Source organism: Oncorhynchus gorbuscha, linkage group LG14, assembly GCF_021184085.1.
Source record: "Oncorhynchus gorbuscha isolate QuinsamMale2020 ecotype Even-year linkage group LG14, OgorEven_v1.0, whole genome shotgun sequence".
Taxonomy (NCBI): Eukaryota; Metazoa; Chordata; class Actinopteri; order Salmoniformes; family Salmonidae; genus Oncorhynchus; species Oncorhynchus gorbuscha.
The window spans coordinates 13,713,560-13,738,580 of record NC_060186.1 but is presented as its reverse complement, the minus strand read 5'-3'; the positions used below and the strand labels follow the sequence as shown (position 1 = coordinate 13,738,580).

General features: G+C 44.6%; 2 protein-coding genes across 2 annotated transcripts in view; both read right to left on the bottom strand.

The window, feature by feature from the left end:
• Window positions 1–12,890, bottom strand: part of nrip2 (nuclear receptor interacting protein 2) — a 32,409-nt gene extending 19,519 nt beyond the window's left edge. The window contains exons 1-2 of the mRNA XM_046297113.1: window positions 12,119–12,890; window positions 910–1,257 (exon numbers count right to left, since the gene is read on the bottom strand). Coding sequence (XP_046153069.1) covers window positions 910–1,257; window positions 12,119–12,274 — 504 coding nt within the window. The 5' untranslated portion in view covers window positions 12,275–12,890. The remainder of the gene's footprint in view (window positions 1–909; window positions 1,258–12,118) is intronic.
• A 3,554-nt stretch (window positions 12,891–16,444) lies between these two features.
• Window positions 16,445–19,998, bottom strand: LOC123995603 (kelch-like protein 42). Its single transcript, XM_046299233.1, has 3 exons — window positions 18,759–19,998; window positions 18,415–18,608; window positions 16,445–18,234 (listed from the first exon to the last, which is right to left on the bottom strand). The coding sequence occupies exons 1-3, from the start codon at window positions 19,520–19,522 to the stop codon at window positions 17,783–17,785; spliced, it is 1,410 nt and encodes a 469-aa protein (XP_046155189.1). The 5' UTR covers window positions 19,523–19,998; the 3' UTR covers window positions 16,445–17,782.
• Between the last annotated feature and the right edge of the window lie 5,023 nt (window positions 19,999–25,021).

The window sequence follows — 25,021 nt, the reverse complement described above, 5'->3', positions numbered from 1 at the left end:
GGATGCAACTGAGTGGGTGTGTTTTGTGTGGCAGTCATCCTTGGTCTACAGAGTGACTCAGGTGAGGTAATCTGGAGGAGGGAAAGTACACAGTAGTCTCTGCCGCCAGGGTCAAACTCCGTTAACTGGGGGTATATTTCTGTACCTCTCAGCGAAGTTGATGCCTGGTTAGTCTCGTGTATGTAGGTGTTGTTTCATCAGTCTGAGCCTGTGTTCCAGACAATCGATACTTGCGGGTGGGTGCAGTATGGTGTTTTAAACTTAGTCCAATTATTACGTTGCAGTAGGTGGGTTGTCTGTGGGTTGTCAGTAGGTTGTCAGTGGGTTGTGTGCAGAAATAATGTCGCCTGAACATACAGAGTCAGTATTTCATTGAATGCTATTCATTCACTGAAACAAATGATGCTGCCAGTGAACTCAATGCATTTGCATTGCTGGTTTGTCTTCCCCTCTTGCCTATAGATTGATTCCACCAATGTTGTTCGTATGATTATCTTATGATGTTAGTATGATGGGGTCTTCAGCTGTGTGTTGACTTAATTGTGAGGCTGTTGTTGATCCTGTGTGTGGAGGAGTCGCTGTTACAGTGTGTTACATTAGCTCTTCATTTAGCCACAGACACAGTGTGATGAGAGTGTCTGAGGGGCGCAGAGGGTCGATATGGGGACTCTACAAACCCTAGCATTAAAGCCATTAAGAATTGATGAAAGCGGACTCAGTGGAATACAATGAGGGAATGCATCATCTGGATAAATGATGAGTCACTGTGGTCTCTCTGAGTGCTTCTCTCTCCTCCTATCCCTTTATCTCTCCCTTTCACTCCTCTTTTATTCTCATATGGAATGGAACACAATAGTATCTGAGATTTACTTTAGGTGAATAAAAAGAAGGATGGGTGTTCAAGCGTACCTTGCACTGGACCAGCAGGGTAGTGAGATGCCTCTCCGTCCTCTGCCTCTCCTTCCTCCCCTCCTCTGTTTTATCGTTCCCAGCCGTGCTGCTTGTCTTCCCCCCGGCCTCGCTGCTGTCCTCCTCCTCCTCCTCGTCCGACCTTGTCTCTAGGCTCCTCTCGCTCTCCTCTGGCGAATCCCTCTCCTCCGTGGAGTCGTCAGCCGTGCTCTCGCTCTTCTCCTCTGCGTCGCCGGCGCTCCCCTCCTTGCTGTCGACCAGGGGCGAGGGTCTCCCCACGCGGGCCTCGCCACGCAGCTGTGTGATGTTTCCCGCCATGAGGCGGCGCTGCACGATGCTGTGGGGCTGCTGTAACCAGGAGACAGGGCAGGTAGAGAGATGTCAGACACCAGTTTCAATGGGTTAATCCTAGTCCTGGACTAGATTAGATTAGAGAGTTTAATAGTCACATATACAGGGTTGCAGATGTAATTACAGAGTACAGTGAAATGATTGCTCTCCAGGATCCAACAATGCACGACAAAGTGAAAAAAACTATAAAAATGTAATAAAAATCGATAATAAAACAATAATATATGCATATTACAACTGTGACAATGATAAATGTCCATTGGGGTGGGGGCAGGGTGACTCAAAAGGATGTCACTGGAGAATCTCCATTGAAAATGCTTTTTAATCTTAATAGGTCATTTAGTTTTAATAGGTAGTGCACAGTAGACCTGGAATGGTAAATAAATAGAAAAGAGAACCAGCTAGGGGCGGCAGGTGGCCTGTAAGTCGCTCTGGATAAGAGCGTCTGCTAAATGACTTAAATGTAAATGTAAATGTAGTGGTTAGAGTGTTGGGCCAGTAACCGAAAGGTTGCTGGATCGAATTCCTGAGCTGACAAGGTAAAAATCTGTTGTTCTGCCCTTGAACAAGGCAGTTAACCCAGTGGCTGTTCCCTGGTAGGCCGTCATTGTAAATAAGAATTTGTTTTTAACTGACTTGCCTAGTTTAATAAAGGCTAAATTTAAAAATGTAATAGAACAAATTGGCTGATGTTCAATGTTGGAATGCTATGATGAGTCCATATTCTCCAGGACAGAGAGTTCATTAAATATGATACATTTCTATCTTAGTGTTCTGTACAGCTTTTATGTTCATTTACTCAGACCAGCCCCGTTCCATAGCGATATTAAGGCAACTGTTGCTTTATGATTTGATACTTGCCTGGATGACGAACAGGAAATTCGATTTTAAACCATTTCAAAACAACTGGTGGCCAATGGCTGAGTTGAACAATTGTTTTCATGTGATAAATCTAAAATTAATAGAATTCTGAGCTCCAGAGCCTCATGGTAATCTAATTGTTTTCCAGTAGGGAGTCACTCTAGAGAAAGATGGAAATAGTTTTTCTAAGAGGCCATGTGGTTCGAAGTGAGCAGAAGGTCAGCAAACACCAGCAAAACCAACAGTATCAATTCACCAGAAGGAGGATGTCAGTCCTTTCAGATATCATAACTGCTGCTGAAAAACGATGCTGCTACTGACGTGATGGAAACATCCATTGTCTCTATGCCAGTGTAACAGTATAATTTTAAACCGTCCCCTCGCCCATACCCGGGCGCGAACCAGGGACCTTCTGCACACATCAACAACAGTCGCCCACGAAGCATCGTTACCCATCGCTCCACAAAAGCCGCGGCCCTTGCAGAGCAAGGGGAAACACTACTTCAAGGTCTCAGAGCAAGTGACGTAACCGATTGAAACGCTATTTAGCGCGCACCGCTAACTAAGCTAGCCGTTTCACATCCGTTACACCAGAGGCACATCGTTAGCTGTAAATAGCGTGTGTGCACGCTTATGTGTGTGTAGGCGCGCCTCCAATTTGATGTGTTTTTATCTGCACTGTGCATGGCTGTACAGTATCACACAGTTGCTGGTCTCAAATCTCACCTTTGGGGCCTCACTCTGAGTTCAGTTGAGGTGTTGAAGGTTTCAGTTAATGACCACAACATCAGAGCATATCAGAGCCGAGCTGTCTGTCTGTCAGTCTCCTCCTGGGCTCATTTCTCCTGTGCTCCAGCTCTCCCTGTCAGCCCGTCAAAGTGATGACTGGTCAGTGCTCTCATACTGGCTCACACAACAGATCGTATCAGGCCTCTGTATACCTCTGTGGGTAGGTGTTCTATTGATCAGGGAGGAAGTGCTCTCTGGAGAGGCTTCTCTGTAATCAGGATTATATGCACTCTCTCTCACACACACACACACACACACACACACACACACACACACACACACACACACACACACACACACACACACACACACACACACACACACACACACACACACACACACACACTCTCACACGCACCCAGAAGCAGGTCTGCATATGTGTGATAACCACATGATCAAGGTCAAATGAATAGGTAAGCAAAAACAGGAATCTTGTTTTCTCAGACTTTTCTAAGACTTCAGTGGGTATACTGTATATAGTGAACTCCAGAAGTATTGGGATAGTGGCTTTTTTTGTTGTTGTTTTGGCTCTGTACTCCAGCACTTGGGATTTGAAATGATACAATGACTACGAGGTTAAGATACAGACTTTAGTTTGAGGGTATTTTCATCCATATCGGGTGAATCGTTTTGGAAATGACAGCCCTTTTTGTACATAGTCCCCCCATTTTAGGGGACCTAAAGTATTGGGATAATTAGGTCATGTGTATTAAAGTAGTCAAAAGGTGATTATTTTGTCCCATATTCCCGGCACGCGATGATTACATCAAGCTTGTGACTCTACAAACTTGTTGGATGGATTTACTGGTTGTTTTGGTTGCGTTTCAGATTATTTTTGTGCCCAATAGAAATTAATGGTAAATAATGTATTGTGTCATTTTGGAATCACTTTTATTGTAAATAAGAATAGAATATGTTTCTAAATACTTCTACATTGACGTGGATGATACCGTGATTAAGGATAGTCCTGAATTAATCATGAAAAATTTTGAGTGAGAAAGTTGCAGACTGACAAATTTCAAACCCCCAAGACATGGTAACAATTACAATAACAGCATTTGGGGGTGGGGGGGTATGATATTTGTGCGTCTGTAACTTTCTCACTCAGCATTATTCACGATTCATTTCAAAATCTCTGAGCGATGGCTACTGTAAAGTCAGTAAGATTGCATTAGGAGAGGAGGCTCAAATGAAGAACCTACATCTGTAGGTGGGTTCTGCTACTGGTATTGTGGGAGACTGCAGTTTCTCTAAAGGCTCTGTGTCACACCGGAAGTGTCTGGTGAGAGTTTACACAGACGTGACCCTTGAACTCCTCAACACCTTCAGCAGACGAGCAGGTGTCCGTTCTGTATGAAGCCTAGAGTCTGTAGTCTAATGCCTCCTCTAAAAGATACTATTACTGAGAGCAGCTGCAGGACATCACAGCACAATCAGCCTCATTACTATGTTGTGTTACAATGCCACCTCTGATGGAGTTATTTTATAGTTCTATTATAAATCATGTTATTTTACATTTTCTCTGTATGTTAGTGTTATTAGAAAACCTCATAGCCTTGGTACCTTGTATCCTGCTCTCTCTGCATATAAATAAAGTATTTACATGGCCCACTCCTGTAATCACAGTATTGTATTGCACCCAGATACGAAGAGCACAAATCCCCAGAGGGTTGACTGTCCAAAATACTGCGATTGCGCAATCATGCCCAATAGCCTGAGGAACAGATGGAGCAAGACGGAGAGGAAGGAGGAGGATAAATGCCACGCTGGTATTTTGTCCCCTTCTTTTCTCAGTTGATTGTATTGTTCATCATTGTTTTGTATTGTGCAATGTGCAGGGCTAATTTCCATTCTCTACACAGTGCTGGAAGCTGCAGCTTATTCTGCCTGTTTACAATATGAATGAAGATGAGGGGATAGTTTAGGAGGGTAGAGACAGGGAGATAACGAATGAAGGATAGAGAGATCCCAGCTATAATACTGTCCTCTTATTTATTTAACTCAGCCAGTCAGTTAAGAACAAATTCTTATTTCAATGACGGCCTAGGAACAGTGGGTTAACTGCCTTGTTCAGGGGCAGAACGACAGATTTGTACCTTGTCAGCTCGGGGATTTGAACTTGCAACCTTTCGGTTACAAGCCCAGCTCTCTAGCCACTAAGCTACCTTGCTGCACTCCTCTGTGTGTGCGTGTGTGCGTGCGTGTGTGAGTGCGCGTGCGTGCGTGTGTGCGTGCGTGTGTGCGTGCGTGTGTGCGTGCGTGTGTGAGTGCGTGTGTGAGTGCGTGCGTGTGTGAGTGTGTGTGCGTGCGTGTGTGAGTGCGCGTGCGTGCGTGTGTAAGTGCGTGTGAGTGCGTGTGCGTGCGTGTGTGTGTGAGTGCGTGCGCAGTGTATATAATGGCTTTCCTCCTGCTCCACAACACTGACTGACATCTGTCTCTCTGTAACACACCCTGACATCCTAGAGGTCACCTAGGGGTCACACTGTATTCCACTCTTCATATACACATCCCAGTCCTATCTGTCATCCCTTTAGTTCTCCCTCCCACATCTCCTACTATTTTCCCTCCCATCTCTCCCCTCCTTCACTGTTTTCTACCAGTGCGAAGGCAAAAGTATATTGTTGCTGTTGCTTCCTCATAGTCCAACCAAGGTTAATGGATACGGGATGTGAGAGGTATTCAATCACTCCCAGAGGACATGGAACTTAGATAGAAAAATCCTTCTGTATTGTTCCAAAGCAACTAGTTTGGGCATTACACAATTCATCTGGGTACTTTAGAAACTACCAGTCTGTATGTTATTGTCCTCCCAACCCAGCCTCAGTTCTAGCTGACCATGTAGTTGTTAGGCTGATCTGTGTTAGTCAGCTCTGACACAAGCTGTGAAGAAGGCCTCTCCACAGGAGCCCTCCCCAGAATAGGCTTTTCACAATGAGCAGCTCGATGTCTGCTCCACATCAATCAACAGGACCACTTGGACCGGGCCTGAATCATTATGATCTATTATTATAATAGATAATGGTCCTGGAACGAAGTGGACAGTGTTTTCTGACTGTGTTATATCTGTCAAGCGTTCAAATCAAGACCCATGTGGTTCCTTTGACCTCACACTCACCTTCCCTGCTATCAACACCCATAGAGACGGGTTTTATCTCGATGTCCGCAGCCCTTTATCAAAGATGTCATTGGAAAACCAGCAGTGTGTCATTCTCGTTTGACCCCCACCATTCAGCCTTCTATCTTCCATCGGCACCAGCCTTGTTGAAGGCAACACAGAAAAGGCGTAATTGCCGCAGTTTTCTCATTTGCATTTCTCAAAGCTTGCAGCATCAGATAATTGATCTAAATCCAACAATGATTAAGGGTATTTCAACACGTATCCCCCCGCTCCTTCCTGCTGTGATGAACAGCATGTGTATGGAAACACACACACAGGGAGCTAGATAATGAACCCAGGTAAATGTGTGGCTGGCTGATGGAGGTGCTTCCCTGGGTGAACTACTAAAGGTTTATCTGGAGGGAGGAGTCACCATCTGGAGGGAGGAGTCACAGTCTGGAGGGAGGAGTCGCAGTCTGCGTCCACAAATGGCTCCCTGTTCCCTATTTTGACCAGAGCCCCATAGTATCCCTGTCATTTCAGACACAGACACAGTCTGGGGAACTGCTGATTTATCTGACCGCGTCCCAGTGTGCTGCTTTTTACATTTATGGAGTTTTTGTTTGGTCCTTTGGAGGAGATTAAAAAAAAAAGAAGAAGAAATAAACATATTTCTCATTGACACTTAGAGCGAGAGAGAGAGCGAGAGAGAAACAGAGAAACAGGAGAGGCAAAGAGTGGCCTGGTTGCCTGCCTCCCCACCCAATGAGAAACCTTCCTTTAAATCTCATTATTATAAATCAGTTAAAGAAAATCTCCATTACCCATACTTCCCCTCCTCAGTGCTACTCTCTGACTGGCAAAGAGCAGAGCAGATTGAAGCTGACAGCAGTGTACCCAATGTAATTCCCCCTGCTCCATGTGAGTGAGGAGGCGGCTGGCTGTTGTAGGTTCCGATTGCCCTGCAGCTACAGCGAGGTCAGACTGTTTGGATGCAAATCCTCTGTCCACAACAAGCGGCCTGTGTACAGTGGTTGTGAACTGCCATACAGTATGTTCCCTGGCCTTTTTATAAAGTTCAAATGCAATTCACTGTTCTAGCGCTCCACTTTGGCGGATGTGCTTAGTCTTTTGTCTGGTTCCAGGGACAGGGATGAAAGTGGCTGTAAAATAAACCGTTTGGAGACAAAGATTATAATAATGTCTGATGTTGTGTCTGTCTGGTCTCTTTTCTAGCCATGACATCCTCAGAGACAAGATAGAGTGCTAAAGTAAGCAGTATGATTTCAGGGCTTTCGCAACAACAACAGAATAATATATCGACCAAATACCGCGAGTAAACCTTGATTATCTATTCAGTTTCAGCCGTCACAGTGGACACGTTCATCACTTTTGTGCCAACCGTCAAATGGCAAAAGCATAAGTACATGCAAGACTGTCTCGTTTTGCCAAATAGATCATACAAGGCATTCATTTTGATGTGTCACACTAAATATGGAGTTACCCCTATTGAATCCCCCCTGGGATAAGGTAGCAGTCATACGTCAGACATTGTGCTATACAACACCTTTCTGGTTAATATATAATAATATATGCCATTTAGCAGACGCTTTTATCCAAAGCGACTTACAGTCATGTGTGCATACATTCTACGTATGGGTGGTCCCGGGAATCGAACCCACTACCCTGGCGTTACAAGCGCCATGCTCTACCAACTGAGCTACAGAAGGACCATGGTTGTAAATGCATCCTGATGGGTGGTAGTCTGTATTGGCTAAGTGGTTCACTTGGAATTGGCGTCCCTGCTATGACTTTAGGCTAATCTTTGTCTGGATCCATCAGTGTTCATTGGCTGATGAGATTATATTGGCTGATATCATGATTAGCCATCATTCATTTCAGCCAGCAGAGATGATGACTGGATGAGTCTTAAATAGTGATTTGTGATGGTTGGTTAAACATGTACAAAGGATGTGAAGATTCCTGTCCCTTCCTGTCCCTCTCCTAGTTGGTCTCTAGAAATCAATTGTCTCTTCAATTAGCTGTAATTAAAGAGTATAACTTACCTTTGGAGCAGAGATTGAAATTGTTTTTTTATTGGCATGACATATAATATGTGTTATGTTGTTATCACTGTATAACACTATTGATGAATACCAATACCAATACCATCATTTCAAGCCCTCCTCAAATACACATACATATACACACACACACTGCTTCTCTGTGTTCTTAATACATATTGCAGACTGCTGATTCGGCTGATGAGCGTCTTGCTGTGACCTCCCTCGGAACACGTCCACAGTGTTCCAGTTCAAACCGGTCACTAGGATGCTCACTCTCTCTCTCTTTCTCTCTCCCTCCCTCCCTTTTGTCATGGCATGTCCTCTTTTCTCTCTCTCACTCTCTCTCACTCTCTGAGAGATTAGAGCCTAATTGACATGTGGGCTAATTATCTGACTGCAACAGGCTCCTCTCTCTGTCATGGCTGAAGTCACATGACTCTGCTAATGCCTGCTTTTCCATTTGGATCAAGGTCCCCAGCCGCTGGCTTCCTGTCATACAAACCATCAGGGTGTAGCCAGCGACACATCTGCTCTCTCTCTCCTCTCTTCTCTCTCCCTCCCCTCTCTGTCTCTCTCTCTCTCCTCTCTTCTCTCTCCCGCCCCTCTCTGTCTCTCTCTCTCTCCTCTCTTCTCTCTCCCTCCCCTCTCTGTCTCTCTCTCTCTCCTCTCTTCTCTCTCCCTCCCCTCTCTGTCTCTCTCTCTCTCCTCTCTTCTCTCTCCCTCCCCTCTCTGTCTCTCTCTCTCTTTCTACTCTCGATCTCTCCCTCTGCCATCCCCTCGGTCTCTGTGCCTGTCTGTTTCACCCAGGTATTTTTAGGCGGCTGTCTGTCTTCTGCCGCCCATCAAAGCTTCTGCCAACTGAGAGAGGGAGAGAGTGGATGAGAGAGAGCGGGGAGGGTGAGAGAGTGCAGAGCAGAGAGAGAGAAACAGGTAGGAAGAGAGGGTGGAGGGATAGAGAGAAGGGTCCTCGTCTGGCTGAAGGCAGAGGGGGGCTCACCTCCGCTCTCGTCAGCCGGACTTATTGGCTCAGTGCTGGGTTCTAATGGTAATCACTAGAACCTTCCTAAGATGTCTCCTGAATCAATTCACCATGGCCCTCCACAGTCAGAGTTAGGGCACTTTTCTCAAACTTCTTAGGGACATGTCAAGGGATCACATTGAGTGAGTGAGTCCAGACACCCAGACACCAAGTCCAGACACTTCCTCCACTCTGCTTTTCCCATCCCTCGCTCTTGCGATTGAATGGTGGGTTGTCTTTGCCCTTTTCATGCTCACTGCTCTCTGGCTCTGGTATAGGATGATTACCAGAGCGGGAGAGCCAAACCACATTCACTCATATAACTGGCTCTATACTGTTAAATGATGTACTGGCTCAGCTGAAGCGGAGTGGCAAACCAGGCTACATCTAAAGAAGCCTTGCGTGGTTCAATGTGCGCTTTTACACCAGGAATAGTTCTATTTTAATGACTTGAGAATGATAATGAGGACAAATGTCTTCATCATTCCTCAATAGGGGAAGGAACCCATGAGACTGATAATAGAGCATTCTTGAGATATGAACACTATTTCAGAATGACGGACACACACACATATACACACATACTGTCAGTCTATTCAGCTGTGAGGTGACATCACTACCCTGTTGTTGCCTATCAGCTGGCTTCTGTTTGGTCTCAGAGTGGCCCCACGCACCTTAGGGACACTCCTGCTGCTCTTCTACAATTCACTTTAGCCATGTCTCCACCCGGAGCGTGATTGCTTTTGACAGTCAGCACGGAGAGCGAGGCACGGCGGGGGCGCTGTAACAATGGCTGCCTCTCTGGCGTTCTGCCGTTCAGGCTCCGAGGCCATTACAATGTGATGCAGGGCCGTGAGATGACATGCAAATCATTCTGTAACCCCTGTGGCCTGTTTCCTCCATCGAATGGGGTTTCTAGCAAACGAGGTATGAATCAGAGTTCTTTTCTCTTTCCTATGAGCACATAATTGGTATTAGCATAAGAGGGATTTATCCCAGTAAGGTCGTAGAATGAAATGCTGCCGTTCAGCAGATGTGTTCTGCATTTTGAAGCTGATGCAGAAAGGATTAGATTCAGCTCTGACTGCATTACATCTTGACAAAGTGGCATAAAGTTAAACATGTGACTGTAAATATACACTGAAGAGCCTGAGTGTGTCAGTGGCATCATCCTCTCTTGTGGTCACCCTTGTAATCAAATATTACCCTGAATATTTCTTGTTTATATTCAGAAGAATGGAGAAGCTTGTTTACAAGTCAGACACCATGGGTGAATCCCAAATGGCACCTGACTTACTACTGTATATAGTGCACTACTTTTGCCCAGAGCATTATGTGTGTAGGGCATAGGGGGCCCTTTAGGATGCAGGAGACAGTTACCTCCAGGTTCTCTCACTGCATAGAGAGTGTGAATAGAATCCAGAGCACCAGACAGGCTCCAACAAATATTTAATTTCGCTCAAAATAACAGCTTGTTATCCTCCCACAATGCTTTTGTGAGAGAATTCAACTCTGAGAGCAAAGTAAAATAGATTTAGATCTGAGATTTAGATATAACGTGAGACGGTTGAGAGAGATGGAAGTTAGTCATGGAGATGCTGCTGCTGCCTTCTGTGAAAGCTGGCTTTAAATACACAGTGTAATCACACACAGACACACACACACACGCACACACACACAGACAGTGTAAACACACACACTTCTGATGCTCTCCAGTCATTCTGGAGATTCTTGGAGTGCGTTCTGGGAATTTGGGAGGCAGCCATCTAATCAAGACTGTGTCAGGAGTTGACAGTGGGGCAATAAAGCCATTATCACAGGAAGCCCTTGTGTCCATAGAGGAGGACTGGGGGAAAGAGGACTTAGGGAGGTAGTTTGGGCTGATTGAGCAGGAGGTGGGAGTATGGTGGGGGACGGACGGACACTTCATAACAGGGACTGTCGGTCTGTCTCACAGTGGGGTCTGTCAGTGTGTCATGCATTGAATAGAAGAATGTGGGTGGCTGCGTGGGTGGCTGCGTGGGTGGCTGCGTAGGTGGCTGCGTGGGTGTGCGCCTGCATCTTAATCTAACTTGGCTCGCTCTGTTTGTTCTGTCGCTCTGACCTCATAGCTAGTGTACTGATGGAAGGAGACGTGTGAGGGCCACACTGTGTCTCTGAGGCTCCATGTTCTCTGACAGGGTTTGACAGGCAGTCCTCTCATCTACTGTACCTACTGTATCTACCGAGTCTTTCATCTTCTATGCGGTTACATGGCCTACCCTCTTCTCTTGACACCTCGTCAGATAATGGAAATTGCAGTTGATGGTGCAGCGGTAACAGTAAACGGTAGATCCATGATCCACAGGTTTGATAGAAAAGCAGCATGGTGTTGATATTCAACTCGTTTTCTGACGACGACATCAAGAGAACAGAGCAATATCATAGTCAATCAAGGGTCCACCTCATTAGTCACATACTTAGGACATTTACTTTACACCTCATTTTAAACCTAGTAAATCATGCAGTTAGATTCAGCCAACCGTTGACCCCAGTGTTGTCAGAATACTGCGACGACATTCATGTCTTTCAACCTGTCTCCCAACGGTCCCCAAAGCACCAACAATGCCAAGCAGCTGGTGGCAAACAGAGGACAGCCTCTTCAACTAACTATCCAAACAAGGTCATTTCAACATCTTCTATCTGCCAAGTCTCATCCAAAATGTATTTAGCCATTAGCCACCACCACTAAGATTCAAAGTGACACAGTACAAGCAATAGAGTGTGATCTAATGGGACTTTCTGACAGCCACTGACCAGGGTCGTAAGGCAGCAAACAGAAGACAAAAGACTGTTAGAGGGAGGGACTATCGGAACTTGTTCAATAAGAGCAGGGCACACTGTAGTAAAACATTCTACAACAGAAACCAAACATTTTCCCTTGCAAAACGTTTTGCTACGGTGACTTAATGAATAGAACTCATGTAAGTGACAGTACCGCCAATAACAGAATAAGAATAGTCCAATGGGACATTGACAGACACTCACCAGATCTTTGGAGGTGCCCAGTCTCTTGAGCCCATCCAGGGGCAGCAGGTCGGCTGAGTCTTTGTGTGTGAACTGGGTGGCCTGCTTCAGACGCCTCTGCTGGCCCAGGATGGCTTTATCCCGGATAGCCAGATCACCCTTCTTTGACTCACTCATGGTCAGTCAGTCAACCAGTCAGTCAGTGCAGTACAGCTAGCTAGAGTGTAGAGCAGAGCTGCTACCTTCAGCGTACCACTGTCTGATGTAGCCTGGTTTGGAACAGCAGAAGCAGCAGTAGCAGCACAGAAGGGTATGACTGTTGAAGGCAGAGCAGCACAGAAGGGTATGACTGTTGAAGGCAGAGCAGCACAGAAGGGTATGACTGTTGATGATACCGTTGATTACTCCTGTTTTAGTTGGTCTCTTCCAGAACAAATGTCTTCCTTCACCTTTACTGTGTCCGTCTTCAAACTGTTCCACCTTCAAACTGTGACCTCCCTCTCTGTGAGGGTGAGGATGTTTTGAGGTGCTACTCCTTGGCATCTATTTGTGTTCTGTGTTGCTGTCAGTGTCCAGAAATGATTAGTGTGCTGATGGTCCTGTTATGTAGACATGACTCTCTTCAGGCTGGGCTGTGTGTGTGTCCTCCTCTGTCAGTGCAGTCTGTCCTTGCAGCGCTGCAGGAGCAAACTGTGCCCCTCTCTTTCTCTGCTCTCTCTCTCTCTCTTTCTCTGCTCTCTCTCTCTCTCTCTCTCTCTCTCTCTCTCTCTCTCTCTCTCTCTCTCTCTCTCTCTCTCTCTCTCTCTCTCTCTCTCTGCTCTCTCTCTCTCTGCTCTCTCTCTCTCCTCTCTCTCTCTCTGCTCTCTCTCTCTCTGCTCTCTCTCTCCTCTCTCTCCTTTTCTCTGCTCTCACTCTCTCTCTCTCTGCTCTCTCTCCTCTCTCTGCTCTCTCTCTCTCTGCTCTCTCTCTGCTCTCTCTCTGCTCGCTCGTTCTCCTCGCTTTCTTTCTGTCTCCTCTCTCTCTCGCTCTCTCTGTGATTCTGTCTCTTCCTCTCATTGCTGCTCTCTGGAGGAGTATATACCCACCCCCTGTCCCTCCCCTCAAGCCCTCTTTCCTTCACACACACTGACACACACACACACACACACACACACACACACACACACACACACACACACACACACACACACACACACACACACACACACACACACACACACACACACACACACACACACACACACACACACACACACACACACACATATATATGTACACACACATCTGGCCTAGTTTCAAAACACGACACCCACATGTTCTCGGTTAATGCCCCGTAGTGGGGCGACACACTTTGAAGTAGAAAAGCACCCTAGCTGCCTTCTTATTACCTCCCTACCCTCCACACACAGAGCTGGAATACCTTTCTGCCCTGGCTGACATACAGAACATGCTGAGTCATGCTGCTATAGAACATCAGAGATGATCACATCAGACGCTTACTACCTGAATAAATACATAAAGATCAGATTCTCTCCCCTTGGATTTATTTGAGCCTTTCCCCTGAATGTCCTTCAGCCGTGCACCGAGCCACATCTAAAGCACATCAGAGATGTAACATGTTATAATGCCGTCAACCAATAGAGATTCTAACTCCTGTACAGTGGTAGTTCTATGTGATGGATAACACATTGAGGGATCCACTCTGTCAGCTATATGTGTATTTAACTGAGTTCTAACCAGTTGTCATTTGGTTCCCCTGGGTTTTCAGTGGTTCCGGCACCTATGCTACGGTTGTGTCTGTGATTGGTGTCTGTGATTGGTGTCTGTGATTGATGTGTGTGATTGGTGTGGTTGCCCCAGCATTGATCTCCACTCAATCAAGCCCCATGAATAAATGAACAGGCTCCAGCATGAGATTCACAAACCCCTTCAGTTCAGACCCCCCTCATTTATATAAGTATAACCTCATGTATATATAATTATCAAAAGGGAAAAAAATCCATCCCTCAATGAGCATCGGTGTAATAGAACCTATTAAAAGGGTCATATATATTTTGCAACTCATTGCTTTTGACCTTGGGCTAAGCAGGTTAAGTCATAAACAACATTTCTCTGGTGCTGCAAGAATGCATGTAGCCTAACGCAATACGTGTACATTTACTCATGCCTCACATGTTTCATGTACTCAACATTTACATGTCAAACAGAGTATAATGTCCTTAAAATGTCTCCGTGCACAGAATATTGTTTTCACACTTGCAATTAACCTGTTTACCAGTGTTTATATAGGGGACTGTTGGACTTCCCAAGGTGACTGATTGGAAATGGACTGTATTGAAAATCTAAATACTCAGACAGGGATATACTGCCACCTTCTGGTGATATTTTTCTTTAACCCTGGTGGATTGTTTCATGGGGTTTTTGTCGAAGATGTGCACTCTCACACACCACAATTTGCATAGCTGACATTAAATGGTTGTATTTTTGCTTTGGCACCAGTCTGTGTTTGCTCTCTTGCCAACTCCTTATGGAATGATCTACAATGCCAAAAAGCATAAACACATCTGAGACCAGGCTAGTTTTGTTTATGTCGTTTAAGAGAAATGTCATCTAAATCGGTGTGTTTGGTGGGGGTTGCAAAATGATTTTAGCATTGATTTGCAGCTGTGTAGAATAGTAAACATAGTTGCACAAATGTTGTAGATTCAAATCTCAAAGGAAGCAGACAAATTCCAGATGTTTTAATGGCCACTATTTTAGAATTCTACTAATGTGCAGGGCCATTCCAATAGAATTCAGAATCATTTCCAAATGATTGTTTCCATAGAGACATTACAAACCAAAAGTGTATAAAAAAATATTGTTTTAATTCAAATAAGCAAAGTGTTGATTCACTGCAAGACATGGAGGTGGTTCAGCCCTATGCAGAGAAATATCTTATGAAGCTGACATTCTATGCAGAAGACGATCCTGCCTTCAATTTAGGTAAATATTGTTTTTTAATGTAAATTGTGAAATAGCCACCAATTTATTATTATTTGTCAGAGTTATTTCTAACTATTTCATAGTTCCGTTCTTTGTTTCATGATTGGGCAGATTTCATGAAGGAAACATACTCCAACTCAACATACACAGTGACAGTGCGACTGACCAATACAGAGGAGAAGCCTCTGACACAGCAGAACCTGCAGTGTGTGGCCCTCAGCATCCCAGACCTCCACTACCGTCTCACAGGCCATCCTTATGCCCTGGGTCTCCTCCACCTTGCCTACCTCCAGACAGACCCTCTACCCCTGGACTATAGCCCTCCAGCTCGACCAACCCTGGATCCCAGAAAGCAGACATGGGACAGAGTCTCTCTGGAACATTCCACTATTCCCCTGACCAATGTGTCTCTTCCTGAGGGCCAGTTCCACGGCGCTCAAGGGGATAGCGAGAGCAGCAGTATCACTGACTGGTTCCTCTGTGACGGGTCCTTTGTGCCAGACTTCCCAGGGAAGGAGTGGACCTCTGTGAACTATGGAGGCCTAGAGTTTATAAGGGCTTTCTCCCCAATCAGACAGACTGATGATGCAGCTGATATACTGGGAAGGTGTAATATCACCGATTACACTGCTTACGAGCAGTTTGTCTTCTCTGTCGATGTGGACATCCTCAAGGCAAAACATCCTTCAGGAACAGAGGAATCTAGTCCTGCCTCCAAAATGTTAGAAGAGAATAGTTTAGAAAGAGAGGAAGCTAGTCCCGCTTCCAAAAGGGAAGAGGGGAATAGTTTTGTAAAAGAGGTCACTCGTTTGGATGACAAATGGGACAAGGGGAATAGTTTAGAGAGAATGCCAGTTCCACCGACACATGGGAAGAGATAAATAATTTAGACAGAGAGGAAACTAGTTCCACCAACGAATGGGAAGAGCAGAATAGTTTAGGAAGAGAGGACCCTAGTCCCACCTACAAAAGAAAAGACAGCAATAGTTCAGGAAGAGGCCACTAGTTTTGCCTACAAATGTGAAGGGAGGAATAATTTAGGAATAGAGGAAGCTAGTTCGGCTTACAAAGGGAAAGAGGGGAATCATTTCAGGAGAAAGGCTGTTAGTTCCCCCTACATAAAAAAAGAGAGGACAAAGTACCTGGATGTACAGAAGCAAGGACTAAACCGAAGACAGGGATGAAAGATAACTAAATGATCCTTAAGGTCTTAATATGGCCAGACTATGAAAGTTTAGATGTGATTCAAAGTATTTTATGTAGCTTCACTTGCAGATGAAAAGGCAAAGCCTCCTACTTCCAAAAAGGCATAATCACTGAATGCATGGTTTCAATGTTTTGACAATTAAACAGAACACCTACTCCCTGAATATTTTCTTTATTCTTCTCAGTCAAAGTCCAAGGCATCTGTCAGAACAAAACCAGAGGTGACAAAACAATATACAGTACCTTCATCAAACTCCAACACATCTTTAGAAGCCAAACAACGTAGTTGTATTATCAGCAGAAAGACTGTGTTCATACAAGCCATGTCCACAGAAAAGGTTTGTAATCCCCTTTAATTAAAGGTAGACTCAGTAAAGTTACGTTGCCGAAAACAGCACCGGAGATATTGAGATGAGCGACAGTCACACACAGTATATATGCGCGGGTTCGTGTCACCCTGTTCTCAGCGTGGTAGCCAGGGCACCAAAATAGCTGAGAAGTCGAGCCTCACGCTCCTACGCTTCTTAGTTGTGGAAATTGACCCACTATGTTGTTTACTTTTCTGCTTCATATCGCGGAGTCTACCTTTAAACCGAAACTACATTCTCATTGTCTTTCATCAATTTGTCCTTAACGTACCCTAATGAAAGCCCTTTCCTGATAATTCAACAGGGAAATGGAAGGGAAAAAAACAGTTTTGGTTGGTCACTTACAATTCAACTCTTGTTCATCTGTACAAAATCCCCCCAGGTGAGGGAGAAGGCACGTTCCTTATCCATTTCATTGAACTGTACTGCTGCTGAGCTTAGCATTTGTTTTCTAAACAATGTTCATAAGTTAAATCAAGTCAATGAATTACTCAATTTCATCCATTCATGATTCTACCATTTTTTTCACACTGAAGAGTTCAAATATTTGTTTTAGTTACAGTATTAATTGTGGTCCGGCATCAGCTTAGCATTTTATTTCAGTTCTTCAATCTCCCATGCAAAACCGGCAGTGTAAAACCAAAGCCACTTCTTGGCTACAAACTTTCTTCAATATCCAATATGACATGTATTACATCTATTAGTAATTTGCATTAGCGTTTAAGTTTTTTTATGTGCAGTGTAAACAATAGGGAATGTTCTATATGATTCAAGTCTACTTCTAATCAAAGAATCCGAAAATGGATCTCGATAGTAGGCCAATGCTGCTATGCTAACATAGACATTGACCCGCAACGCGTGACTGTTGCTTTGCCTGTGCTTGTAGCTACTTTAAGGTTTAAATAATGTAACAAGTCTGTGTCTTTCTATATTTTGCCCCACCAACAGGGATGTGGCCACACTGTGTCCTACTGCAGCCATCTACAGCTCTACCGTTACCACTTCTCTTCATGGGAGCTATGTAGCCGCAGCACGCACAAACAAGCCTCTTGTGGCATATGATGTAGTCTCTGGACTGTACGACCACTGCCATCAACTAAACATCCTTACATTCCATCCGCAACGCTCACAGAACGTTGGGCAGATAGAGGGAGCAGAGTAGCATATTCTGGCCAAGCGCGGGGAAGCGTCTGAAGGCCTCCCAGGCGTCTGAGAAGATGTTGTACTTGAGGAAGACGCGGTGCTCCAGGCTGGTGGGCAGGCTGACGTCGCGCGACATAATATAGACGCCGTCGTTGTGCAGCGTGCACGTGAGGTTCAGACCCGACTTGGAGGTGTTGTCCTTCAGGTGGAGCCACTCCCCGGTGGTCACGTTGTAAGACTGCACCGTCAGCATGTCCTCCGTCTGGCTGGCCCGCCGCCCCGGACCCGGCTCCAGCTCGTGGGTGTACCCCCCCACCAGGTAGATGGTATCTTCCACCGAGAGCATCTGCTGCTTACGCACGTGGGCCGAGCAGGAGCGGAACACTGTCCAACTGTCAGAGGTGGGGCAGTAGCGTAGTACGCTGGTATTCCTGTCTAATAGATACAGAGAGAAAAAACAAACAGCGTTTGTTAAAATAATTTAAGAACCAGTTGATATAAATGAACAAGCACTATTTGTGTAGCCTACAGTTCTTTATGTCTGCTGTGTGTATACATTGGATATTTTAGAAAATGTTCTCACTTCTGCTGGGAATGAAAATCACCCCCACTAACCTCTGGCAGTATATCCTCCCATGACGTAGATCATGCCCTGGCACTCGCAGGCAGAGAACTCTGCCAGGGGGTCGGGTAGTGACGACACACAGGTCCACCAGTCCTGCTCGGGGCTGTAGCACTCCACAGTGCCCTGACACTGGCCTCCCACTGCATACAGCTTCCCTCGTACCGCCAGCAGCTTGAAGTTGGACCTGACCGGAGGAGAGACAGATATACAACAACGTTACAGGGCGGAGACATACTGTAGCCTATGTAGTTCTGGCTCAGCATCAAAACAGATTGAAGATCAAGACTGGGACAGACTGCGTAGAGATCTATTCATATAGCTGCCCTGTACTGACCTCTTCTGGTTCAGGGGGGCTACCTGGTTCCATTCATTTCTACAGGGGTTGTAGCAGTGTGCCGCTGAGATCTCCTGGCTGGTCATTCTGTACCCACCGACAATGAACAGGTAGTTGTCCAACACGGCCGAGCCGTAGCCTCTCACATTGACCATGTCAGAGGGCAGGTTGTTAGCGAGCGGCTTCCAACGCTGCTCTACTTCCCCATACCTCAGCATGGACCAGGGCTCGTCCTGGTCTGGTAGGTCCAGAGCCAGACAGGTGAAGAGTCCGATAGCCACCAGAGTGGCCGTGCCTTTCATACGCATCTCTCTAACCTGGTTGCGCAGGGCCGCAGGTAAGTCGCTGAACTCTGGTCTCCGCAGCATCGGGTGGTAGTGACAGCTCATATATCTGAGACAAGCGTTGTGTAGATCATGAGTTCCATATACCTCAGATAGGCTGTATAGTTCCACACAATTCTCTTGTCGAATTTCAGACGAAAGGAGTTTTAGGATAGAGGTGACTTGCAAAAAAGATGCAGTCTCAATCAGGTCTTCCAGGGTCTCGTTGACTACTTTCACTTTGGAGGTGTTGATAAACTCCAGGACCAGCTCGAGCCCTGGCACACTCAGCCCCTGCAGTTGCACAGAATCCTCTCTGGACTCGCGCATCCCAGAGCTGTACAGAGCACGGAAGTAGTCGCTTTTTTCTATCAACTTGCCTTTGTTGACGTTGTACGTTTTGTCATCCATGACAATTACGATTATTTGTTCGGATGACATGTTTAGTGGTTGGGTTAGCTTGATAATGTTGTCAAGTGATCTGTTTAGTTGACTGTCCTCTTCCGGCCTCGATCTGTTAATGACTACCTGTCAGTTTACATTTCTCAGGCGCAGGGGTGGTCTGCAACTCTGGTCGCACCGCAGTCACCAGGCCTATATATGGTAATATTCAGCCCATACGTCTGGATGATGCCTCGATCATTTCAACTCAGCTGTGAGTGTGCTAGCTAGCTAGCAAGAGTGACTTGGAAATCTAGCTAGCCTCTTTATCTTTCAAAAACAGCGGGTATTATCTCGACGTACATCCAAAGAAGATGTTTTGCTGGACCATGCAGTCATTTTTAAGATGTATATACTGGATAACACACTTTATTTGCATTGTCGAGATAATCTGCAGAAAGCTGCAGTTGGTTTTTGAGGAGAAATTGGCCAGCATATTTCCTGTTTTGATCCTGTGGGTTGCGTCACTTGCTTGCTCAACCGGAAACCACAGTTTTCTTCTTCGTGTAAGACAATGCCATGCAGATTGGTCCAAGATGTGTTGCTGCCACCAGCTGGCTTGGGGTATAGGTGCAAGGCACCCGTAGTGCATGTTCCTATATTTTGCTTCACCAACTTTTCATGGAACCAGGTATATTAAAACCAACCGTTTCCAACTATAGGGTGGCAGGTAGTGTAGTGTAGCTCAGTTGGTAGAGCATGGCGCTTGTAACGCCAGGGTAGTGGGTTCGATCCCCGGGACCACCCATACGTAGAATGTATGCACACATGACTGTAAGTCGCTTTGGATAAAAGCGTCTGCTAAATGGCATATATTATTATTATTATTATTATTATTATTATTATATTATTATATAGCATTGGACTAGTAACCGGAAGGTTGCAAGATCAAATCCCCGAGCTGACAAGGTAAAATAAAAATCTGTTGTTCTGCCCCTGAACAAGGTAGGTAACCCACTGTATCTAGGCCATCATTGTAAATAAGAATTTGTTCTTAACTGACTTGCCTAGTTAAATAAAATATGGCCTCTGTGGCACCTGACACACACCTCATCTAGCCTACAACCTCAGGCTGAGCCTACCCAACAGGGACATGTTTATTGGGGGTTGATGTAGGATACAGTATTTTACTGTTAACATAATGGCTATATGGACTGAAGACAAGCATGGTGCATTACTGCCACTCAGTGATGAAATATGTAACTGTTTTGCACTTCACTGAGTAGGCCTTTTGGAGTACCAATGATATGTATTTGAATCTCAATTTAACAGTAGAGTAGTAGGAAGCTGAATCTGATACTTTTGTATCAAAAAACACTCATCGAGGGAGGACAAGTCTAGATAATGGCTGATAGCTCTCTTCAAGAATGCAGATGGCCATGTATAGGGGCAGGCAACCTGTGTGTGTGTGTGTGTGTGTGTGTGTGTGTGTGTGTGTGTGTGTGTGTGTGTGTGTGTGTGTGTGTGTGTGTGTGTGTGTGTGTGTGTGTGTGTGTGTGTGTGTGTGTGTGTGTGTGTGTGTGTGTTGGTAGGAGGGGGCAATAGTGTCGTGATGACACGACACTATTGCACACTACATAGACTGGGACTAACAGCAGATATTCCCTGCAACAGGTCTACCCTATATGGGACCTATGAACTGGACTGTCAGGTGTCCATATGTTGTGGACACTGCCCCAGAACTGTGGTTTGCTGCACCTCTACAGACACCATCTGGCACCCCCTTCTCATGTACCAAAGCTGATCAATTGTATTCCTATGCATACATGTTTCCAGGGTGAGGGTATATTACTGGTAACTTTAGTTTACCAGTAAACTACCAGAATTTTGGTAACTTTCAAGGATTTTATGTCATTTATCAAAGGACATCTAGTGGCCCTTTTGGGTACTTCAGATTATCACAGGCATCTAATTATATCTAGACCTCTGTGTGGCCTTATCACATGTAAAATATATAAAATAATAAAATAAGAGCATTTTTTACCATAAACTCAGTCAATACCATTGGTCTTTATATAAGGGTTTCAGCACAAAATATGCTTTATATATATTTTTTTACACACTCATTTATTTTACTATGTCAATATATCTGTGTTGTTAGTGTTTTGCCACCAAACTGGTGGCAATTGTGAAAAAAGTAAATAGTTGAAAGAGTTGCAGAGTTAATAACAAATGATGCCTAGTATTTCCCCAGTCATTTTGTATTCTACTTCATTGATGTCTCATCTTGCATCTGGCACAACTCCTCTTGAGAATCAGGACAGGCCTACAAATGGTTTAGTGTGGTTGTTAGCTGACAAGTCAGCAGCTCAGTATCTTCCTGGTGGTTCATTTAAAGTGGTGTGTGGTGCCCGGGTCTGTTGCTTGACCCAATGCTTGACCCATCTGGCTGCCTATTCAGCCTCCCCATTTTGACCAACATTCACCCCATTCCATGTTATTGGACTGCTGTAAGATTTTTTAATGTTCACCTAATCATTTATGGAAATAAACGGTTATATATTTTAACAGTGGCCACTATTGGTAATAGGTCTATACACAGATGGTGGACCTAATAACAAAACAAATTGTTCTTGCTGTCAATTAGACCGAGGTAAAGTTGGTTTTATATTCACATGTTCAGACTTTCATTAGACATTCAAGAGACATTCAACAGACATTAGTCAAAATTCATTTAAAATGGTAAAAATCAATAACTATTTCATCGATTGTCACAGAAACATACAAAAATAGATGGTTTATTCTATAAATATCTAGCATACTTTTACAATATATGTTTTGAATAAAAATTCCAGTTTTGATTTGATGGAAATACATAAAATCTTTCAAATGCAATTTAAAGGGGCATAAATCAATAACTAATTCACCGTTTGTCACAGAAACATCAAACTAGATATGATTTATTCTATAAATATCTAGCATACTTTTGCAACTTTTGTTTTGAGTAAAAATTCCAGTTTTGATTTGATAGAGGGCATGTAGTCTGTCCTGAGGGCGGGTGGTAAAAAGTTCCAACGAGTCTGTTATACCCTATTAGAAGGGGCCTGGCGTAAAATTCTGCATCTTCAGTCATATTAAATTAGATTACAGGAAAAAACTACGGGATGAAGGGGTCAGGTCTGACTAACAAAGAAGACAGGTGGATGGATCAAGAGGACCAAGACAACCAAGAGGATCAACATGGGCATCTCCACAGTGGAGATAAGGAAAGCTAAGAGTGAACCATAACATACACTACCATTCAAAAGTTTGGGGTCACTTAATAATGTCATTGTTTTTGAAAGAAAAGCTATTTTTTGTACATTTAAAATAACATCAAATTGATCAGAAATACAGTGTAGACTTTGTTAACGTTGTAAATGACTGTTGTAGCTGGAAACTGCAGATTTTTTATGGAACGTCTACATAGGCGTATAGAGGCCCATTAACAGCAACCATCACTCCTGTGTCCCAATGGCACGTTATGTTAGCTAATCCAAGTACAGAGGCCCATTATCAGCAACCATCACTCCTGTGTCCCAATGGCACGTTATGTTAGCTAATCCAAGTACAGAGGCCCATTATCAGCAACCATCACTCCTGTGTCCCAATGGCACGTTATGTTAGCTAATCCAAGTTTATCTTTTTAAAAGGCTAATTGATCATTAGAAAACCCTTTTGCAATTATGTTAGCACAGCTGAAAACTGTTGTCCTGATTAAAGAAGCAATACAACTGGCCTTCTTTAGACTAGTTGAGTATCTGGAGCATCAGCATTTGTGAGTTCGATTACAGGCTCAAAATGGGCAGAAACAAAAAACTTTCTTCTGAAACTCGTCAGTCTATTCTTGTTCTGAGAAATAAAGGCTATTCCATGAGTGAAATTGCCAAGAAACTGAAGATCTCGCACACTGCTGTGTACTACTACCTTCACAGAACAGCGCAAACTGGCTCTAACCAAGAAAGGTCTTCTCTCTACTACCGCATGGAAAGCGGTGCCGGAGTGCCAAGTCTAGGACAAAAAGGTTTCTCAACAGTTTTTACCCCAAATCCATAAAACTCCTGAACACTATTTGCATTGTGTGCCCACCCCCCAACCCCTCTTTTACGCTGCTGCTACTCTCTGTTTATCTTATATGCATAGTCACTTTAACTATACATTCATGTACATACTACCTAAATGGCCTGACCAACCAGTGCTCCCGCACATTGGCTAACCGGGCTATCTGCATTGTGTCCCACCACCCGCCAACCCCTCTTTTTACGCTTCTGCTACTCTCTGTTCATCATATATGCACAGTCACTTTAACAATACCTACATGTACATACTACCTCAATAAGCCTGACTAACAGGTGTCTGTATATAGCCTTGCTACTCTTTTTTCAAATGTCTTTTTACTGTTGTTTTATTTCTTTACTTACCTACACACACACACACGCACACACACACACACACACACACACATACCTTTTTTTCCCGCACCATTGGTTAGAGCCTGTAAGTAAGCTTTTCAATGTAAGGTATAAGCTTTTCACCTGTTGTATTCGGCGCACGTGACAAATAAACTTTTTTCAAAAATAGCATTTTTCCTCAAGACCATGGTGTATACCTCTGGCCCTTCTTTGGACACCTCCAGATGAGCTTCAATGCCACACAACTCTCTTTCTGTGGCCTCCAACTGCTCTTAAATGCAAGTAAAACTAAATGCATTCTCTTCAACCGATCGCTGCCCGCACCTGCCCGCCTGGACGATTCTGACTTAGAATATGTGACTGTAAACTCTCCTTCCAGACTCATATCAAACATCTCCAATCCAAAATTAAATCTAGAATCGACATTCTATTTTGCAACAAAGCATCCTTCACTCATGCTGCCAAACATACCCTCGTAAAACTGACTATCCTACCGATCCTTGACTTCGGCGATGTCATTTACAAAATAACCTCCAACACTCTACTCAGCAAATTGGATACAGTCTATCACAGTGCCATCCGTTTGGTCATCAAAGCCCCATATACTACCCACCACTGCGACCTGTATGCTCTCGTTGGCTGGCTCTCGCTTCATATTTGTGTCCAAACCCACGGGCTCCAGGTCATCTATAAGTCTTTGCTAGGTAAAGCCCGCCTTATCTCAGCTCACCTGTCACCATAGCAGCACCCACCCGTAGCATGCGCTCCAGCAGGTATATCTCACTGGTCACCTCCAAAGCCAATTCCTCCTTTGGCCGCCTCTCCTTCCAGTTCTCTGCTGTCAATGACTGGAACGAATTGTAAAAATCACTGAAGCTGGAGACTCATATCTCCCTCACTAACTTTAAGCATCAGCTGTCAGAGCAGCTCACAGATCACTGCACCTGTACATAGTCCATCTGTAAATAGCCCATCCAACTACCTCATTGCCAAACTGTTATTATTTTTTTTTGCTCCTTTGCACCAAAGTATCTCTACTTGCACATTCATCTTCTGCACATCTATCACTCCAGTCTCTATCACTCAGGTGTTAAATTGCTAAATTGTA

Coding starts and splice junctions, on each gene's coding strand:
- LOC123995603 (XM_046299233.1), bottom strand. CDS start 19,522: ATGTCATCCGAACAAATAATCGTAATTGTCATGGATGACAAAACGTAC. Junction 18,609..18,758: donor GCCCCCCTGAACCAGAAGAG/GTCAGTACAGGG, acceptor TCCTCCGGTCAG/GTCCAACTTCAAGCTGCTGG. Junction 18,235..18,414: donor GGGAGGATATACTGCCAGAG/GTTAGTGGGGGT, acceptor TGTATCTATTAG/ACAGGAATACCAGCGTACTA.